We start from the raw sequence: 14,069 nt of genomic DNA, 5'->3' as shown, positions 1-14,069 counted from the left end.
ATGTGTTGGAAGCCTTGGAGATTGAAATTATAGCATAATTGAATACTAGCTACTGTAGTAAGGGTAATTACCTATTACAGATTCATCAAATCTGCTAGAAGAGAGACAAACTTTTGAAATAATAAGATCCCAATATGACGCTGAACACCTCGATTGATGCGAAAAACATACTATTACAACAAAATATTCACTACTGACATTGTAATGTGAAATGTTTGCAAATTAACCAGGAAAACTAAAAATGATCTGAGAAAAATTAATATAAAGGAAAACAAAATTTTAGCGCGAGGCATGTTGTGCAGGTTAAGTGCACATCATGAGTTGAATCTCACGGCAAACCAGAAGTCTGGTATTTAAGTGAAGGGTAGAGTGCGGTCCATTATCCATCTCGTTTCAAACCATGCTTTACGCGTCTCATCTCTGGGTTGTGCTTGATTGAGATGCAATTTGAACCCAAGCAAACTCCTCCTTGTAAGCTATATGTCCATCGCACGAGGATTCACAGGTGTACACAGCAATAGTAGCCCAATCAAGAGAATGCACATCATTTTCCACACCAAAATAATAGAGTATTTGTGGTAAAACCTGGAAGCGGCAGAAAAAAAGAGCATGGATTGAAAATACTTTTCAGGCAACCAACAACTCAAGCTACAATTTCTACAAGACAGCCAGAGACATACAACTGCTTTTAGTAGTTTGAGAATCACCACTAGTTGACTTGTAAGCAAAGCAAAAGCTTCATTATACCTGAAATTCAAAAGCCCTACGGTCGCCACAATAGGTGCACTTAGGGATGTCAGCTTTTGATGGTTGGCCACTTGACGTTGGCCATAATGGTTTTGCTCCAGCATCTCTGTAGTACCTATTTCCAAGATAACGATCAAATCTCAGTGACAAGTCATGTGATCATAATTCTTTGGGAATAGCAAAGAAGGTGGCGGCTGTCATTTATCTATGCATAGTGTTTTTTCAAGATTAATATAGTAGAGAAAAGGCGCAAGTACTTCAATCACCTTAATACTTGCTCAGGGGTACGAGATATCCTCTCCTGGAAAGATGCCCAACTCTTCTTGTCATCTCCCCCCTGTTGTAGAAACAATTATGTGAATTGTGAAGTAGAAAGTTATAGTCGATATATCCATCAACCACTAGAATAGCTCTGCATACCTCGAAGCTGTCCATAAGTGCCTCAATTGATTCATCCACACGGCTTGAAGAAATCAATGAGTTCACTAGACCATTATCATCAGAAACGTTATCCTCACATTCATCAGTAATTGCGATCTCATATTCTGGCCAGAGACTCTTGCTTGCAACTGTTCAAGGATTAAAATCTCCATGAACTTCTCATGCACTGACATTCTAAGTATATAACATTCTTACCGTTTTTCTAGTATCATATCATTAAAGAAAGATTTTAGAACAAAGCATTGATTACCCTTACCTTCTTGCACTTCCCTAAGAGTCTTATTATTACTAGGTTCAGATGCATCCTGAGAAATGCTTGAGGGTAAGCAGCGTTGCTTATGACCTGATTTCCAATGAACAGTCTGCAAATTGGATTCAGTTAGGAAAATTCCGTCCTAACAGAAAGGAGCAAACGAATCATGGTACACATTGCTGACCTGATGTTTCTCCGAGCAGTAGTGTACTCTTCGGCAACCACCACAGACTTTATCTCCTTTCCATGTACCACACCAGCCACAGAGAACAGCTGAGAAATGAAAGACAAGACGTATTACAAAAAATACAGGACATTTATGTGTAAATATTTTGGGTGATCAATTAATATGGAGTTGAAAGAAAAGGAAAGGCCAACGACTTTGATAGATAATCGCAAATACTTAATCAAATCAATTGTCAACTTGAGTCATTGACCAATGAAAAAAGTAGATCCTTCCAAGGAATTACCTCCAGGACTAGAAGGTTTATCTTTCCCATTGTTTCTTGGGGGTTCACTGGAGTAAAAAGAGTTATCACGGGGCAATTGGCAACGAAAGACCTTGACACTTGAAAAACACATTCAGTAATCAGAGTTAGATGAACGGATACTAAGCATGGTAGTTTATAGTTACACAATGAAATTCAATTGTGAAGAAGTACCTCCTGGATTGCTTGTCTTGGTTCCTTTTCCACTGCTCATGTTGATCTTTAAGGAGACAGGTCATTGATGTACACATGAAGAGAAATAAGGTGCGGTGAAAAGTCGAATCCTTCTCCGTGAGTGGTGCGTAAACCTTAACAATGAGTAAAAAACAAAAAGGAAAAACATCAATTCAGTTTCCTCTTTCCACTCTTCTTTTGCCACACCGGGAAAAACAAAAAAGAGGACAAATGGTAGAAAAGGAACCCTGCATATAAGTAGATGTAGAGCCCATATGATGCAGAAATAACTAATACATAATTGAAAAATAGGCAGCAAGTGAACTAAACAAGGTGAAGCGCCTGGACAACTTAAGGAGATGACTTTCTTTGCCACGACGATAAACAATTAACTTTAGCATTCCTTGTAAATTGGATTATTGGAAAACAGTGACCAGAGACAAAAGGAATGGGTGACTGAGAATCAAAAACCTAAAAGTCATAACAAATGCCTCTTGATGAAATGGCTTTGAAGATGCAATATTGAGGAAAATGCACTTTGGAAGAGAACCTTGGTTGGAGAAGTTCACTTTAGAGAACCCACGGTACACCAAAATCTCTTAAGCACTCATTGAACAAGATTATGGAAATAACGTTCGAGGATATTGGAGTAAATTTGAAACAAATATCGGTTTCTCGTCCCAGTAATGGAAAGAGAATCAGATTTTGGCAAAATACATGGTAAGGCTACATCTGCTTAAAGACCAATTCTTGGACATATACAGTTTATCCCCCCCCCCCCCCCAACACAATGGAAAGAAAATTACAAAATTTAATTTAGCAAAAGGTTGGAATCACTTTCTGGGAAGGAGTTTGAATGACTGGGAAGTAGAAAGCTTAGGCTTTTTGCTTCAGATGCTTAACAGCGTAGTTTTGGATCACAACAAAGTTAACTCCATCAGTTGGAAGAGACACTCCAAAGGACTTTATTCAGTCAAAAGTTGCTATACTATGATGGAATCTAACAAGTAACAAGAAGGATATATGGGCTTGGAAGATTTGGTTCACTAGATTAGAGCTCCTTTGAACTTCTCTTGCTTTTCTTGGATTTTGATTAGGGAAGCTTGTCTCACTCAAATAAACCTTCAAACAGGGGGATTTTCAGCTTTGCAGAAGGTGTCCATTGTGTGGAGCGATCAAAGAAGATAGTTTCTTCTTTTTGCATTGCAGGGTCACAAGTCAATTATGGAGCATGTATTATGAAATTTCAGGCATTGGATCATGCATATCTACATTACAAAGCTGCTGCAGTGCTGGAACAGAAAAGGGGTTCGGGCTTATACGAGAATTTTCAAAAGAGGAGGCATTGTACTAGTATCTACATGGCCCTAATTTTTCGCACTATAAGCTCAAGCCATTTGGTAGACTGTCTAGTTGAAAGAAACATGCAATGGGAGAAACATTGATAGACTTAAACTTAGATAGGAGAAATATATTCAGAAGTCATTAACAATTAAATCCTAAACCTACAGAAGAGCTAAAGTTCCATTGACCAACTCCAAGAGGATAATAAGAAAAAAGAACCACATCTCCTCTTATATTGTATATTGTACAGTTAGATTTAGACTTTTATGAGTCAAGTTAGATTGGAAACGTTGTCTTTTGTAAATTAGATCGAGACTTCTTTTTTTTTTGATACCGTTAAATTTGTATTCTTCAGCATTAAGGGTATTGCTGGCCACCTCCAAAAAGTTATAAGCTAAAACCATAGTTACTTTTAGCTTCAGTAACATTAACTGGTTATTTGGGTAGTTCCTTCATTGTTTAAGCATATTATGACATGAAATAATGAAATATGTTCCTAGAATAATCAATATTATTCCCTAAACTTAAAAAGACTTCACTTCTAACTTAATTTTGTATCAGACAATGTTTTCCAATTAGTAGGCTAAAGGATCCCCAGACCCCACTTTGTGAGGCTACCTACACTGCATATGTTGTTGTTAGGCTAAAGGATATATAAGATACAACGTGCAGCTAAAATTGTAACTTCCATGAGAACATAAAGATATACCTGAAGCATGAACTGCAAAGGCTCGCCACAGATATCGCAAAGACAGGATTTTCCTGTTGGCAAGTTTATTGGATCCAACCAAGCCTACATTCACAGAAACAAAATTTAAAACTCAATCAACCTTGGAGGCGTCTTTCACCCTGATGAATATGGAAGATAGCGCAGACGACTCAACGAGAGAACTTTTCTAACCATACCGGAGTACCCCCAGCTTTGCTTGGAAATAACTCACGTAGCAGTGACCATGCATTCTCAGGCTTTTCAAGAACCCCTAACCCCACAGGTTCCTTGTCTTCATCCTCCTCCTCCGTCTCATCATCATCATCATACGAATCAACATCTCCACTGTCATCAACTTGAACCTCTTCTTGATCTTCCTCATCAAGAGGTGTAATTTGCAAAGTCCTCTTAGAAGCGCCTCTGATCCTTCCAGCATTAAATTCTTCCTCCATTTTCGCTAAACTATCCACAATGATGATTGAAAAACAAACCAATTACTTCCCAGAAAAATCACACAACCTCGTGTTCAGGAGCCAATTAAGAAACTAAGGGAATTTACAACAAGCAAAATACTAAAACTCCACCAAGACTCAATTTTTACGGAGACCCAGTTCATGTCATGATGAAAGAAGTAAAAATAAAGGGTTAAAAAGACCTCATGTTGAAGAACCAACTGGGAAAATAACGAACTCCCATCAAAAAGACTTACTTTTCTACAGAGAACCAGTTCATATAAGCTTTGAAAAACAACGATTAAGAGGAGAGAAATACCTAAATTAGATGTTTTCTCGTTCCCTTTATAGCTTTGAATTATATTTAGCTGAGATTAAGCGAGTGTTGAGACCTCAAACAGCAAACAGCAGGAACAGAGCAACCAAGGAGAAGGGTTAAAGGCATAGAGACATAAACCTCTATTTATATTTGGGCTTAAATAAATGTGGGTTATTAGAAATTGGCCCAACTCATGGGAAAAATGCACTTTTGCCCCTTGTATTACATTTTGTTCCGATGATTGTTACGTATTGTTTCGTAATATATTGTATTATATTATATTGTGTTCTATTGTATCATAATGTATTATTTAATGAATACAATGTTTGGATAGATTGTATCGTTCTCCGTTGTTACATAATATCACACATTCATTGTTTTAATTTTTAAGTGATAAACCAACTGATAAAATATGAAAAAAATATTAAGGTAACAACAAATCACACTAAATCGATTGCTACATAAAATGAATCTTTTCGTTATTACTAGAGATGAATTTAAACGATAAAATATAATAAAATTTAATTAACAATAAAAACAAACAATATATCGAAACTATCAATAAGTAACAACCATCAAATAAGGTGTTAGTCGTTAAATCATTTTAGCTGACATACTTTTGTATTATAATATTCATAAGTTATGTCTGACGCCCTTAAAATTCTTATACTTTGCTAGGCATAAGTTTAATTTTAAAAGCAAAAATTAAAGATCATCCTACTTAAAATAAATTGTGCAATCAAATATTATATTTTATAGATATATATTCCGATACTAGTATATCTTTTTGCGAAAATCATGCTGTTCTAAAATCATTCAACTAAATAGTAGTACTGTCTCACTCTCATGTAATTGGATATAATGGATATTATTCCTTTTTGGAATATCGCGTTAAAAAGTAATTTTCTTTTTATTCTCTGATAGCTTATAGACCTTTTAAATCATAACTTAAAAGATCTCTTTCAACAAAGTCTAATGAGAAAATGTTAAATCACAAACTTAAATTTGTAAATTATTACAAACATTAAACAACAGTCTAGTTTTTTTGTATGCAACATTGGTTAATATATGCTTAAATATTACACCTCTATCTATTTTTGTCTGAAAGGTAATTTCCCAGCCAGATACACAATTTATCAAAATAAAAACAAAATTTACAACCTTAAAAAAGGACATTTGAGTAAATCAACCCAAAAATTTCTACTTCAAATAAAACATTTTCCTTCTCCCAAAATAATAGAACAAAATTTGTCCAATAATAAGTCAATTTTTCATTCCAACTTGAAGCTCAGTTTTTAAAATTTGAAAAACTTGTTGGACCACATTTTCAAGTAAATAATTTAATTTCCCTCACAAAACTTCAAAAAATCTAAAGTAAATTGCACGTTTTAAACACAACTTCAATTTTCTAATGCACTATTCAATTTAACTTCAAATACTACTCTCATTTTTCACACATCATCAAATTAATGTGCAAACGCCTACCGTAAGAGGTGAGGGTGAAAGAAAAAAACTGAAGCTCAACACTTGAAACACCCACCCCACCCCACCCCACCCCCCAAAAAAGGGGAAAAATCAACCTACCAGAAATGCTGTACAACATCTAGTTTTACATCACAGCTTTGAATTCTAGTGCACAAACATTAATACAATGAATTTTTCCTCTGTCGTATTGACAAAAACACATTTGAGTTCCAACTGAATCATTACGACGCTAACCATCTCTCTTCTTGGATTGCTCTGAAAGATACCTGCATCACATTCGAATATTTCAGGGGTTGAGCTACAAATCTAATTAAAACGGAAACACTTGTGGAAAAAATTTTCTAGAAAAATAAGTGGGCATCTTATTTTCTTGTGTTCGATATGTAAGCAAAAACATTACCCTAAAAAGTAAAAACAGTTGTATATAGTCTAAACAAATACTATGGAAGGTTGGGATGTAGGTACGGGTGTGCGGATGAGGTTATGGGAATAGCGGGGAAGATGAGTTGTGTTGGAGGATGGGAAGGACACAATCAATGTGGAATACCATTTGTGAAACTTGATTACACTACTTACGTTAGGGAAGTCATTTTTGCCTTATTTTTAAGGAACTTACTTTCGTAAAGAAAATATTTTTCAAAATTTTTGACCAACCGAAAGAGGGAAAATTGGAAAACCTCTGCACCGAACAACATCCTAAGACAGGTCATCTTCTAACGAATATTAAACCAAATCCTTCTATGAGAGCACTTCAAATACTCGCAACAGAAAAGATACAAGTATTGCAAGACTTTAGAACCATACCCTTGACTGTCGTTTCCCTTTGACCCACACCTCGAGTTCTTACACTGATGCCTTTAAAGGTTCCATCAAGTGAAGACTTTATCTTTGTTTCGACAACGATGTTGTTTGGACGACCTTGGGCGCACCTTGACTATTTCACACCTGCTACCTCCTACCAACTAAGGGAGTACCATACCCACTAAATCTTAAGCAGCTTATGAGAAAATATCAGCAGCCCTTTTTTTCTCTACGCGACAGCAAGAGAACTTCATGTAGCTAACCTTTATAGAGTAAAGTCACTAAACTGAAGAGGTGATATGGATCCTTTTTAAAATTCAACCAGAAAATTATGTTTACGAGTAAATATTTGCATGGTCTGATTCTGAAACAGCTTGCTTTCAATTTTTTTCAAATTTACCATATTTGCAAGAGTTTGGTGTTAAGCAACAGTTTCCACATAAAGGTACACTGGGGCATATCAGATCATCCATTGAAGAATCGAACTTCACATGAACTTACTTTCCAGTGTAAAGGCCCGCAGAATACCATGCATTTAGCACTTCCGATAGATCCGTCTCCAAGCCGCCAGTTTTCTCTGCAGCAACAGGGTTCATCATCTCTATTTGTTTTCCTGAAATTAGAAAGAGTAAAAACAAAGTAATTAAAGGAATAGGACATTTGAAAGATTAAAGTTCTTTCTCACATCATATTGGATTTTTTAGTTGTTCTTTGAATTTCTGTAGCACATTTGAGATCCTTATTGTATTATATGATGTTAGTGCTCCTAGCAGTAAGTCATCAACATGCATTCAGTATAGCAGGACCTAGAATCAATAGACTAAGATTACTCGATTGCCCTGCTACCCAGAGATACTGACTTCTACTGAAAGAAAAATTTCCTAAAGCAAATATCTTCATTTGTAGGGTGTTTTCGGTATGAAGGGAAGTGTTTTCCACGGAAATATTTTCTTGAAAAATGTTCCCCAGGAAAATAAGTGGTTCCTACTTATTTTTTCGTGTTTGGTAGGTAAGCAAATATTATCCTAAAAGCAATTGTATATAATTTAGACAAATATTATGGTAGGTGAGGGCCGGGAGGAAGGGGTGTGGGGGTAAAGATGAGATGTGTTGGAAGGTGGGAGGACACAATTAATGTGGAATGTCACTATTAAAACTTGTTTTCCCTACTTCAAGGCAAGTCATTTTCCTGATTTCAAGGAGTTCGTTTTTCTAGAGAACGTTTTCCAAAATATTTGACCAACCAAACATGGGAAATTGGAAAATCCTTTGTACCAAACACACATGTAATCCATAACCAACCAAGTCAAAACTTGCTCTCCCCCCCCCCCCCCTCTTCTCCACCTCTGTCTTCTTCTTGTCCGTATTCATTTCACCTCATTATGTAATAGAAAATTGAAGGATCTTCCAGTTACTACCACATCACACCCTAGACATAAAAAGAAGCAGTCATGCACAAAAGCATCAAGAGAGCTGCTCACCTTCCTTTGCAAATGAATTCAGTGAAGCCTTGTTAGAAGCTTGCTTTAAAGAGGAGAGTGCTTTTTCTGCAGCTTCCTTTGCTGTATCAACCAAACTAGGGTTTTGAGGAGATGATTTTTTTTCTTGAACACATCGTATAGACGCATCGCATGGTTTGTCATCCTCATTTACACCCAAACAACAAGGTGATGCAGTGCAAGGAGATACCCAACTTTGGCATCCATATGGGCAGTAGAAAGAAGACTCTGTTGGATTTAAATTATGTGATGCATAAGCTTGATATTCTTGAGAAGCAGAACCAGAATTTTGATCACCCCAGATGCCAAACTGGTTAAGTTGCTGCAAAATCTTTTGCCTTTGATCCTCAAGTTCGTAATATTTGTAGAGTAACTGGTTGTAATCTTCTAAACTCTGTGAACTGCACTTCTCTATGGCCTTATACTGGGTGTTTTGCTCATTCAGTTGACCAGTGTGGTTTTGAGGAGGAACTGCCTCAAAAGAGGAATTTTCTTTTACTGGTGGAAGGCTGCTTGCATCCCCCATTTCTGTAGTGGTATCTGGTGCAAGTTTGCTGTTATCACCTCCCTCCCCTTTGCTTCATCCACACAGGTGAAAATAAAAAAGAGAAATAAAGCAGAATGTCAGTCTCCAGACAGTTAATTGTTTTTCCTGATGTCACTTGAAAAAGCTTATCACAAGAAGTATTCTCTCAGTCCCATTTTATGTAAAGGTGTTACGGTTTGGGGAGTAAAACAGTTTTTTCTTTGACTATTCTTAAAAATATTTAAAAATATTTTGAATCATTAGATGTTGACATTTGACTTGTAGTATGTGATAAAGTTTTTACAACATTATACCCAGTGAAATCCCATAAGTGAGGGATAGTTTTCAAATAAGTATAGTTTATTCATAGTCAAAATTAAGTGTTTTGACCCAAGTACTCCAAACTCCTTCACAACTGGGACAGAAGGAGTACCTCTGCATATTTACTACCCAGGCTGGCACATGTGAAGCAAACAAAAAGTAGAAGAAGTGGATACAGGGAGGAAGATAAAGTTCAATAATAAAGCAATCAACAGGGGAAGTTGTGGCATATAAACAACGTATTGCAACGATAAATCATCAGAAAGATGATATCTGACCTATGAGTCTACCAACCAGAATATGTAAGAATTTTAATCAGCCCTACTAGAAAGGCAAAGTAAAAGTGCTTAACATACCTCTAAGTTGAAACCCAAGCAGAATAAAGCAGACATCTCAAGATGCATCAATTTAAGAGAATTACGTAATAAAAAGAGTTTGAGAACACCAAACTTTTCTAATTCTCTAGATTTGTGCAAATCTTTTCAAGTAGTAGCATTTCCTATTCATTATTTTTTTAACACTAAAAAGCTCAAAGAAGAGATAAAAAGAAATGTCAGTTGATTCAAATGATGAATAGGCCTTTCAAGCTCATTTAATATCACTCATTTAGAGTCATAGATTGAATTCATTGAGAGTTAGAAAATAACAAACTTTTCCATTTAATATCACTCATTTTGAGTCTAAAATTGAATTCATTAAGAGCTAGAAATGTCCAAGTCTTCTTAGCTGGTAGCATTTCCTTCATGATAATTTTTAATCATTAAGCTCGAAATAAGAAATAAAAAGAGATATCACTCAAATTGAGTCATAAATGGACCTTTTCAGCTCATTGCTTCCGTCGTCAGGAGCTGTCACATTCTCCTCTTTGCTGCTAACTTTAGCTTCTATACTATGCATAATCTGGAAATTGGAAAGAAGAACATCAAGAGAAACATATAAAATTTTCTTAGAAAGGGGAAAGGAGTAAGAAATGATAACAATCAGTAAACAAGTATTGTGTTTGATTCTAAGTTCTGTGCAATAGCAGCTGTGACTTAAGTTACTCTCTTTATGGAAGGGGTCGGGATGAAGACTGATTTGGAGGGTTTGAGAGAAAAGCAGGCTGTATGGAAGCTAGGGAAGTTAGGAGGAGTCAAAAGATCATGGCCAATGCAGAGAAGTAGTGGAATCAAAATGATGTCAAGAATTATGATCGTGAAAAAGAAGGAACAGAAAAGGGGGAGAAAGGAGAGCCACAATACTTTTTTTAAACCTAGGCATCCAGTATCCCAGAGATAAAAACAAATTAAATTCAAGTTCAACAAAATTTTAAGTAAGAACGACAGAAAAGAAATTAGTAGACCCAACTTCACATACGAAATAGCCTGCACAATGGAAGTCGGAAGATGCACCCAGGAAAGTTCTACTTGCACTCAGATAAAGACAAAAACAACTCTCATAACATCCTCAAACGCAGGACATGGTAAATTAAATGAACTATATCCTTGAAAGTTTACCTAAAAATTACTTCAAAAGAACTTTATATTGCTCTCTGGTACATACATTGTAGGATATGCTTTCTTCCCTTCCCTAACAGAAAGCAGCAACTTTTTCTCTCTTTAGCCCTCCTTTCCCTCATTCCAGCACCACACAATTCTCTAGTGCTCCTCCTAAAACACAATATAACGGAATCCACATCGCTTCTGTTCTTTTCTTCCCCGTCATCTCAGATACATTGGCAGCAAAAAACACCATAAATCATTCCCTTGACATACTAGAACCCAAAGTCAAATAAATGAAAGGCACAATAAGTAGAAAAGATGGGTCCTCATGTAAATATCATTTTCTCATGTCCAACTTAATGCTTCCAATCTCTTCACAATATCCAACTGCCTAGAGGTTTACTCAAGACTAAAAGCCAATAGCAAAAGTTGTCAAGTGAAAAAATTAAACCTAAAAGAGATTAACTACGCTTGATTGGGAGTTACCCCGCACCTGTGCTAGTCGAGGACTCAAAATTATGAGTTATTTGGTTGAATAGTCGAGTGCGTACATGATGACCTGAAAACAACTATAATCAAGACCAAATGGCACCATGTTCCTTATTGACCACATTCAATGGGATCAACACTCTATAGCCTAGTCAATTTCGTGCTGGTAGTCCTAGGAAAAACAAAAAATGGGGTTTCTTAAATATTCTTCCTGAATATCTTAAATTGAAGCCAGAAAGTATTCCAATTGCAAAAATAATATTAAAACAACAGCTACCCTCAATTACAACACTGTTCGGGTTAATGAACCCGCTATTATCCCATTCCACTCCATTTGAATTTCATTTTTCATCTAAATTATACTAATCAAAGTCCAAAAATTATCGCCAAACAGAGAAATACAAATGAAATGATTAGATTACTAATACATCTAGAAAGACGAGCAATTCTAAGTTCAGCAGAACTGCGTTGAAAGCAAATATTGAAAATACAGCTGATATGCATTTGAAGATGTTGAAAAATAGACTAGTAAGAGCAATGGAAGTATGAGCTTTCATAGAACGTAGAGTGAAGGAAGAACCTTGTACTTGGATACGGCATCGTTGAACGCATTAACGAGGGCTGAATCGTCCCACAAATCGTTTTCCCCCATTTTCGCTTTCTACTCTGCTGAGTTGCAAAGAGAATTGCAGCAGGGTTTAAGCTGCGTTTTGCAAAGGGTTTAAATTTGATGGTCCTTTTGGATTAGCTACTTAAATTTTTAAATTTTTTTTAGAAAAAATTACATAAATTATTACATTTTAATAAATAATTACCGATTTTAGCAATATTTTTTATTTATCACCATTTATAACAATACTGTATTAAATCTGCAATATGAATTAAAAGTGAATTTTTATGTATGCAATATATATGAATTATAATTGTTTTTTGAAATATATTATGTTTGTTTGATAAAAATTTGACACACTGTATTATAAGTGTATTAAAATGTGTGATAAATGCATTATCCATCATTAAAACTTGTATTATATATGAACAATAAATTGTTCTTTGTAATATGTATTAAATTTATATTATAAATGAATTAAAAGTGATCAAGTAAAAAAAATATTATTCTTATAAATGATAAATATTTTTTTATTTTAGTATATTCACGTAATTTTTTCCCTTTTTATTTCATTATATACTACACTACTATTGCTTATATTTTTGCACTACAATTAAGTGTTTGTGAATATGTATTATTTTTTTGTTGAACTTATGTAATATATGAATAAAATTTGAAGAATCAATTAATTTTTAATATGATTTTTCTAAAGATATTTGTCAGTGATATTATTCATATATATTTTATGTTATTTTAGAATAGTATACATTATTTTTATGTCATAATTTATAGAGTAACTTTCACATAAAGCAAACATAAAAATCATATTTATATGTTATAGTTATACTTTACATAAAATAGCAAACATAAATATATAAATTTCGCTATACATATAAAAAAAAACAGCCATATAATTTGTATACATATACAAAGAAATCACTTGTATAAGTCGTTATACATATACAAAAGAAAACAGTTGTATACAAAAGATTAATTGTATAATTTGCGTACGTATAAAACGAGAAAAAGATAAAGATAAAAGAAATTGGGTAAGGCCGTAAGGGAATATTTGTATTGTATAATTATAAGTGCATAGGACGAAGATATGTGTATTTGCATGTGTATATACAATTTTCTCTCACTTTATACAAACTGAAACGCAATTTATACATTTCGTTTATGTAAGCGAGAGAGACGAGGGTGGCGAGCGACATCTGGGATGGTGACGAGCGAGATCTGGAGAGTAGCGAGCGAGATCTGGGAGAGGAAAGAAAGGGAACGAAAATATATGTATATATACAATTTTCATTCGCTGTATACAAACACAAACACATTTTATACATTTGTGTTTGTATAAAAGCGAGAGAGGGAGAGGAAGAGTGGTGAGCGAGAGTTTGAGGGAGAGAGGCGACTGACAAACAGGTTGCTACATGACACAATTAGATCAAAGTTTGGTTATAGCATTTAATTTGAACCATTCGGTTGTCATTATATATAATTTTCCCTAATTTTTATGACACTATTATAATTTTTAAAATCTACCAATTTTTTTAACATGTTACTTATGATATAAATTATTTTATAATAAAGGATTTTATGTGATGTGTTTAATGAATCTAATTATATGCGAAAAAAATTCAAATTAAACTTTTAAAAATTGATTGAATTTTTGACTCGTCAAGAACAATATTGTCTAATATTAAAATACACACTTTTTGAATCCTAAGCACAAAAAGGAACCCTCTATAGAAACACACACCAAAACAGACTGTTCGCTCATTTATGGGCGAACAATAACGACCATTCCTTAACCCTGTTTTCCTCGTCAACTCCAAAGTCATCCAAAATAATATCACATCAACCTTAAAGGCAGTTCAATTTTCATAAACTTGAACTTCTGTTGCTGACATAAAAATATCTCTTTCCATAT

General features: G+C 34.7%; 2 protein-coding genes across 4 annotated transcripts; both read right to left on the bottom strand.

Annotated features, from left to right (window-relative positions):
• Nucleotides 1-119: 119 nt before the first annotated feature.
• On the bottom strand, nt 120-5,059 carry LOC107028713 (programmed cell death protein 2). Of its 2 annotated transcripts, none has more exons than XM_015229882.2 (11): nt 4,928-5,059; nt 4,354-4,618; nt 4,157-4,240; nt 2,104-2,237; nt 1,912-2,009; nt 1,626-1,714; nt 1,445-1,550; nt 1,168-1,316; nt 1,014-1,084; nt 748-862; nt 120-585 (listed from the first exon to the last, which is right to left on the bottom strand). In XM_015229882.2, exons 2-11 carry the CDS (start codon nt 4,606-4,608, stop codon nt 415-417), a joined length of 1,272 nt encoding a protein of 423 aa, XP_015085368.1. In that variant the 5' UTR covers nt 4,609-4,618; nt 4,928-5,059; the 3' UTR covers nt 120-414. The 2 variants fall into 2 exon arrangements, with proteins under 2 accessions (XP_015085368.1, XP_015085369.1); XM_015229883.2 differs by having other exon boundaries at nt 4,354-4,613; nt 4,928-5,051.
• Nucleotides 5,060-6,306: 1,247 nt separating this feature from the next.
• Nucleotides 6,307-12,246, bottom strand: LOC107027087. 2 transcript variants are annotated; one of them, XM_015228259.2, is made up of 6 exons: nt 12,110-12,237; nt 11,056-11,701; nt 10,377-10,459; nt 8,695-9,290; nt 7,715-7,826; nt 6,307-6,678 (listed from the first exon to the last, which is right to left on the bottom strand). In XM_015228259.2, exons 3-6 carry the CDS (start codon nt 10,454-10,456, stop codon nt 6,642-6,644), a joined length of 825 nt encoding a protein of 274 aa, XP_015083745.1. In that variant the 5' UTR covers nt 10,457-10,459; nt 11,056-11,701; nt 12,110-12,237; the 3' UTR covers nt 6,307-6,641. The 2 variants fall into 2 exon arrangements, with proteins under 2 accessions (XP_015083745.1, XP_015083743.1); XM_015228257.2 differs by lacking the exon at nt 11,056-11,701 and having other exon boundaries at nt 12,110-12,246.
• Between the last annotated feature and the right edge of the window lie 1,823 nt (nt 12,247-14,069).

Source organism: Solanum pennellii, chromosome 8 (genome assembly GCF_001406875.1).
Source record: "Solanum pennellii chromosome 8, SPENNV200".
Lineage (NCBI taxonomy): Eukaryota > Viridiplantae > Streptophyta > Magnoliopsida > Solanales > Solanaceae > Solanum > Solanum pennellii.
The sequence above is the reverse complement of the archived record's forward strand: the minus strand, read 5'-3'. Positions and strand labels throughout refer to the sequence as shown.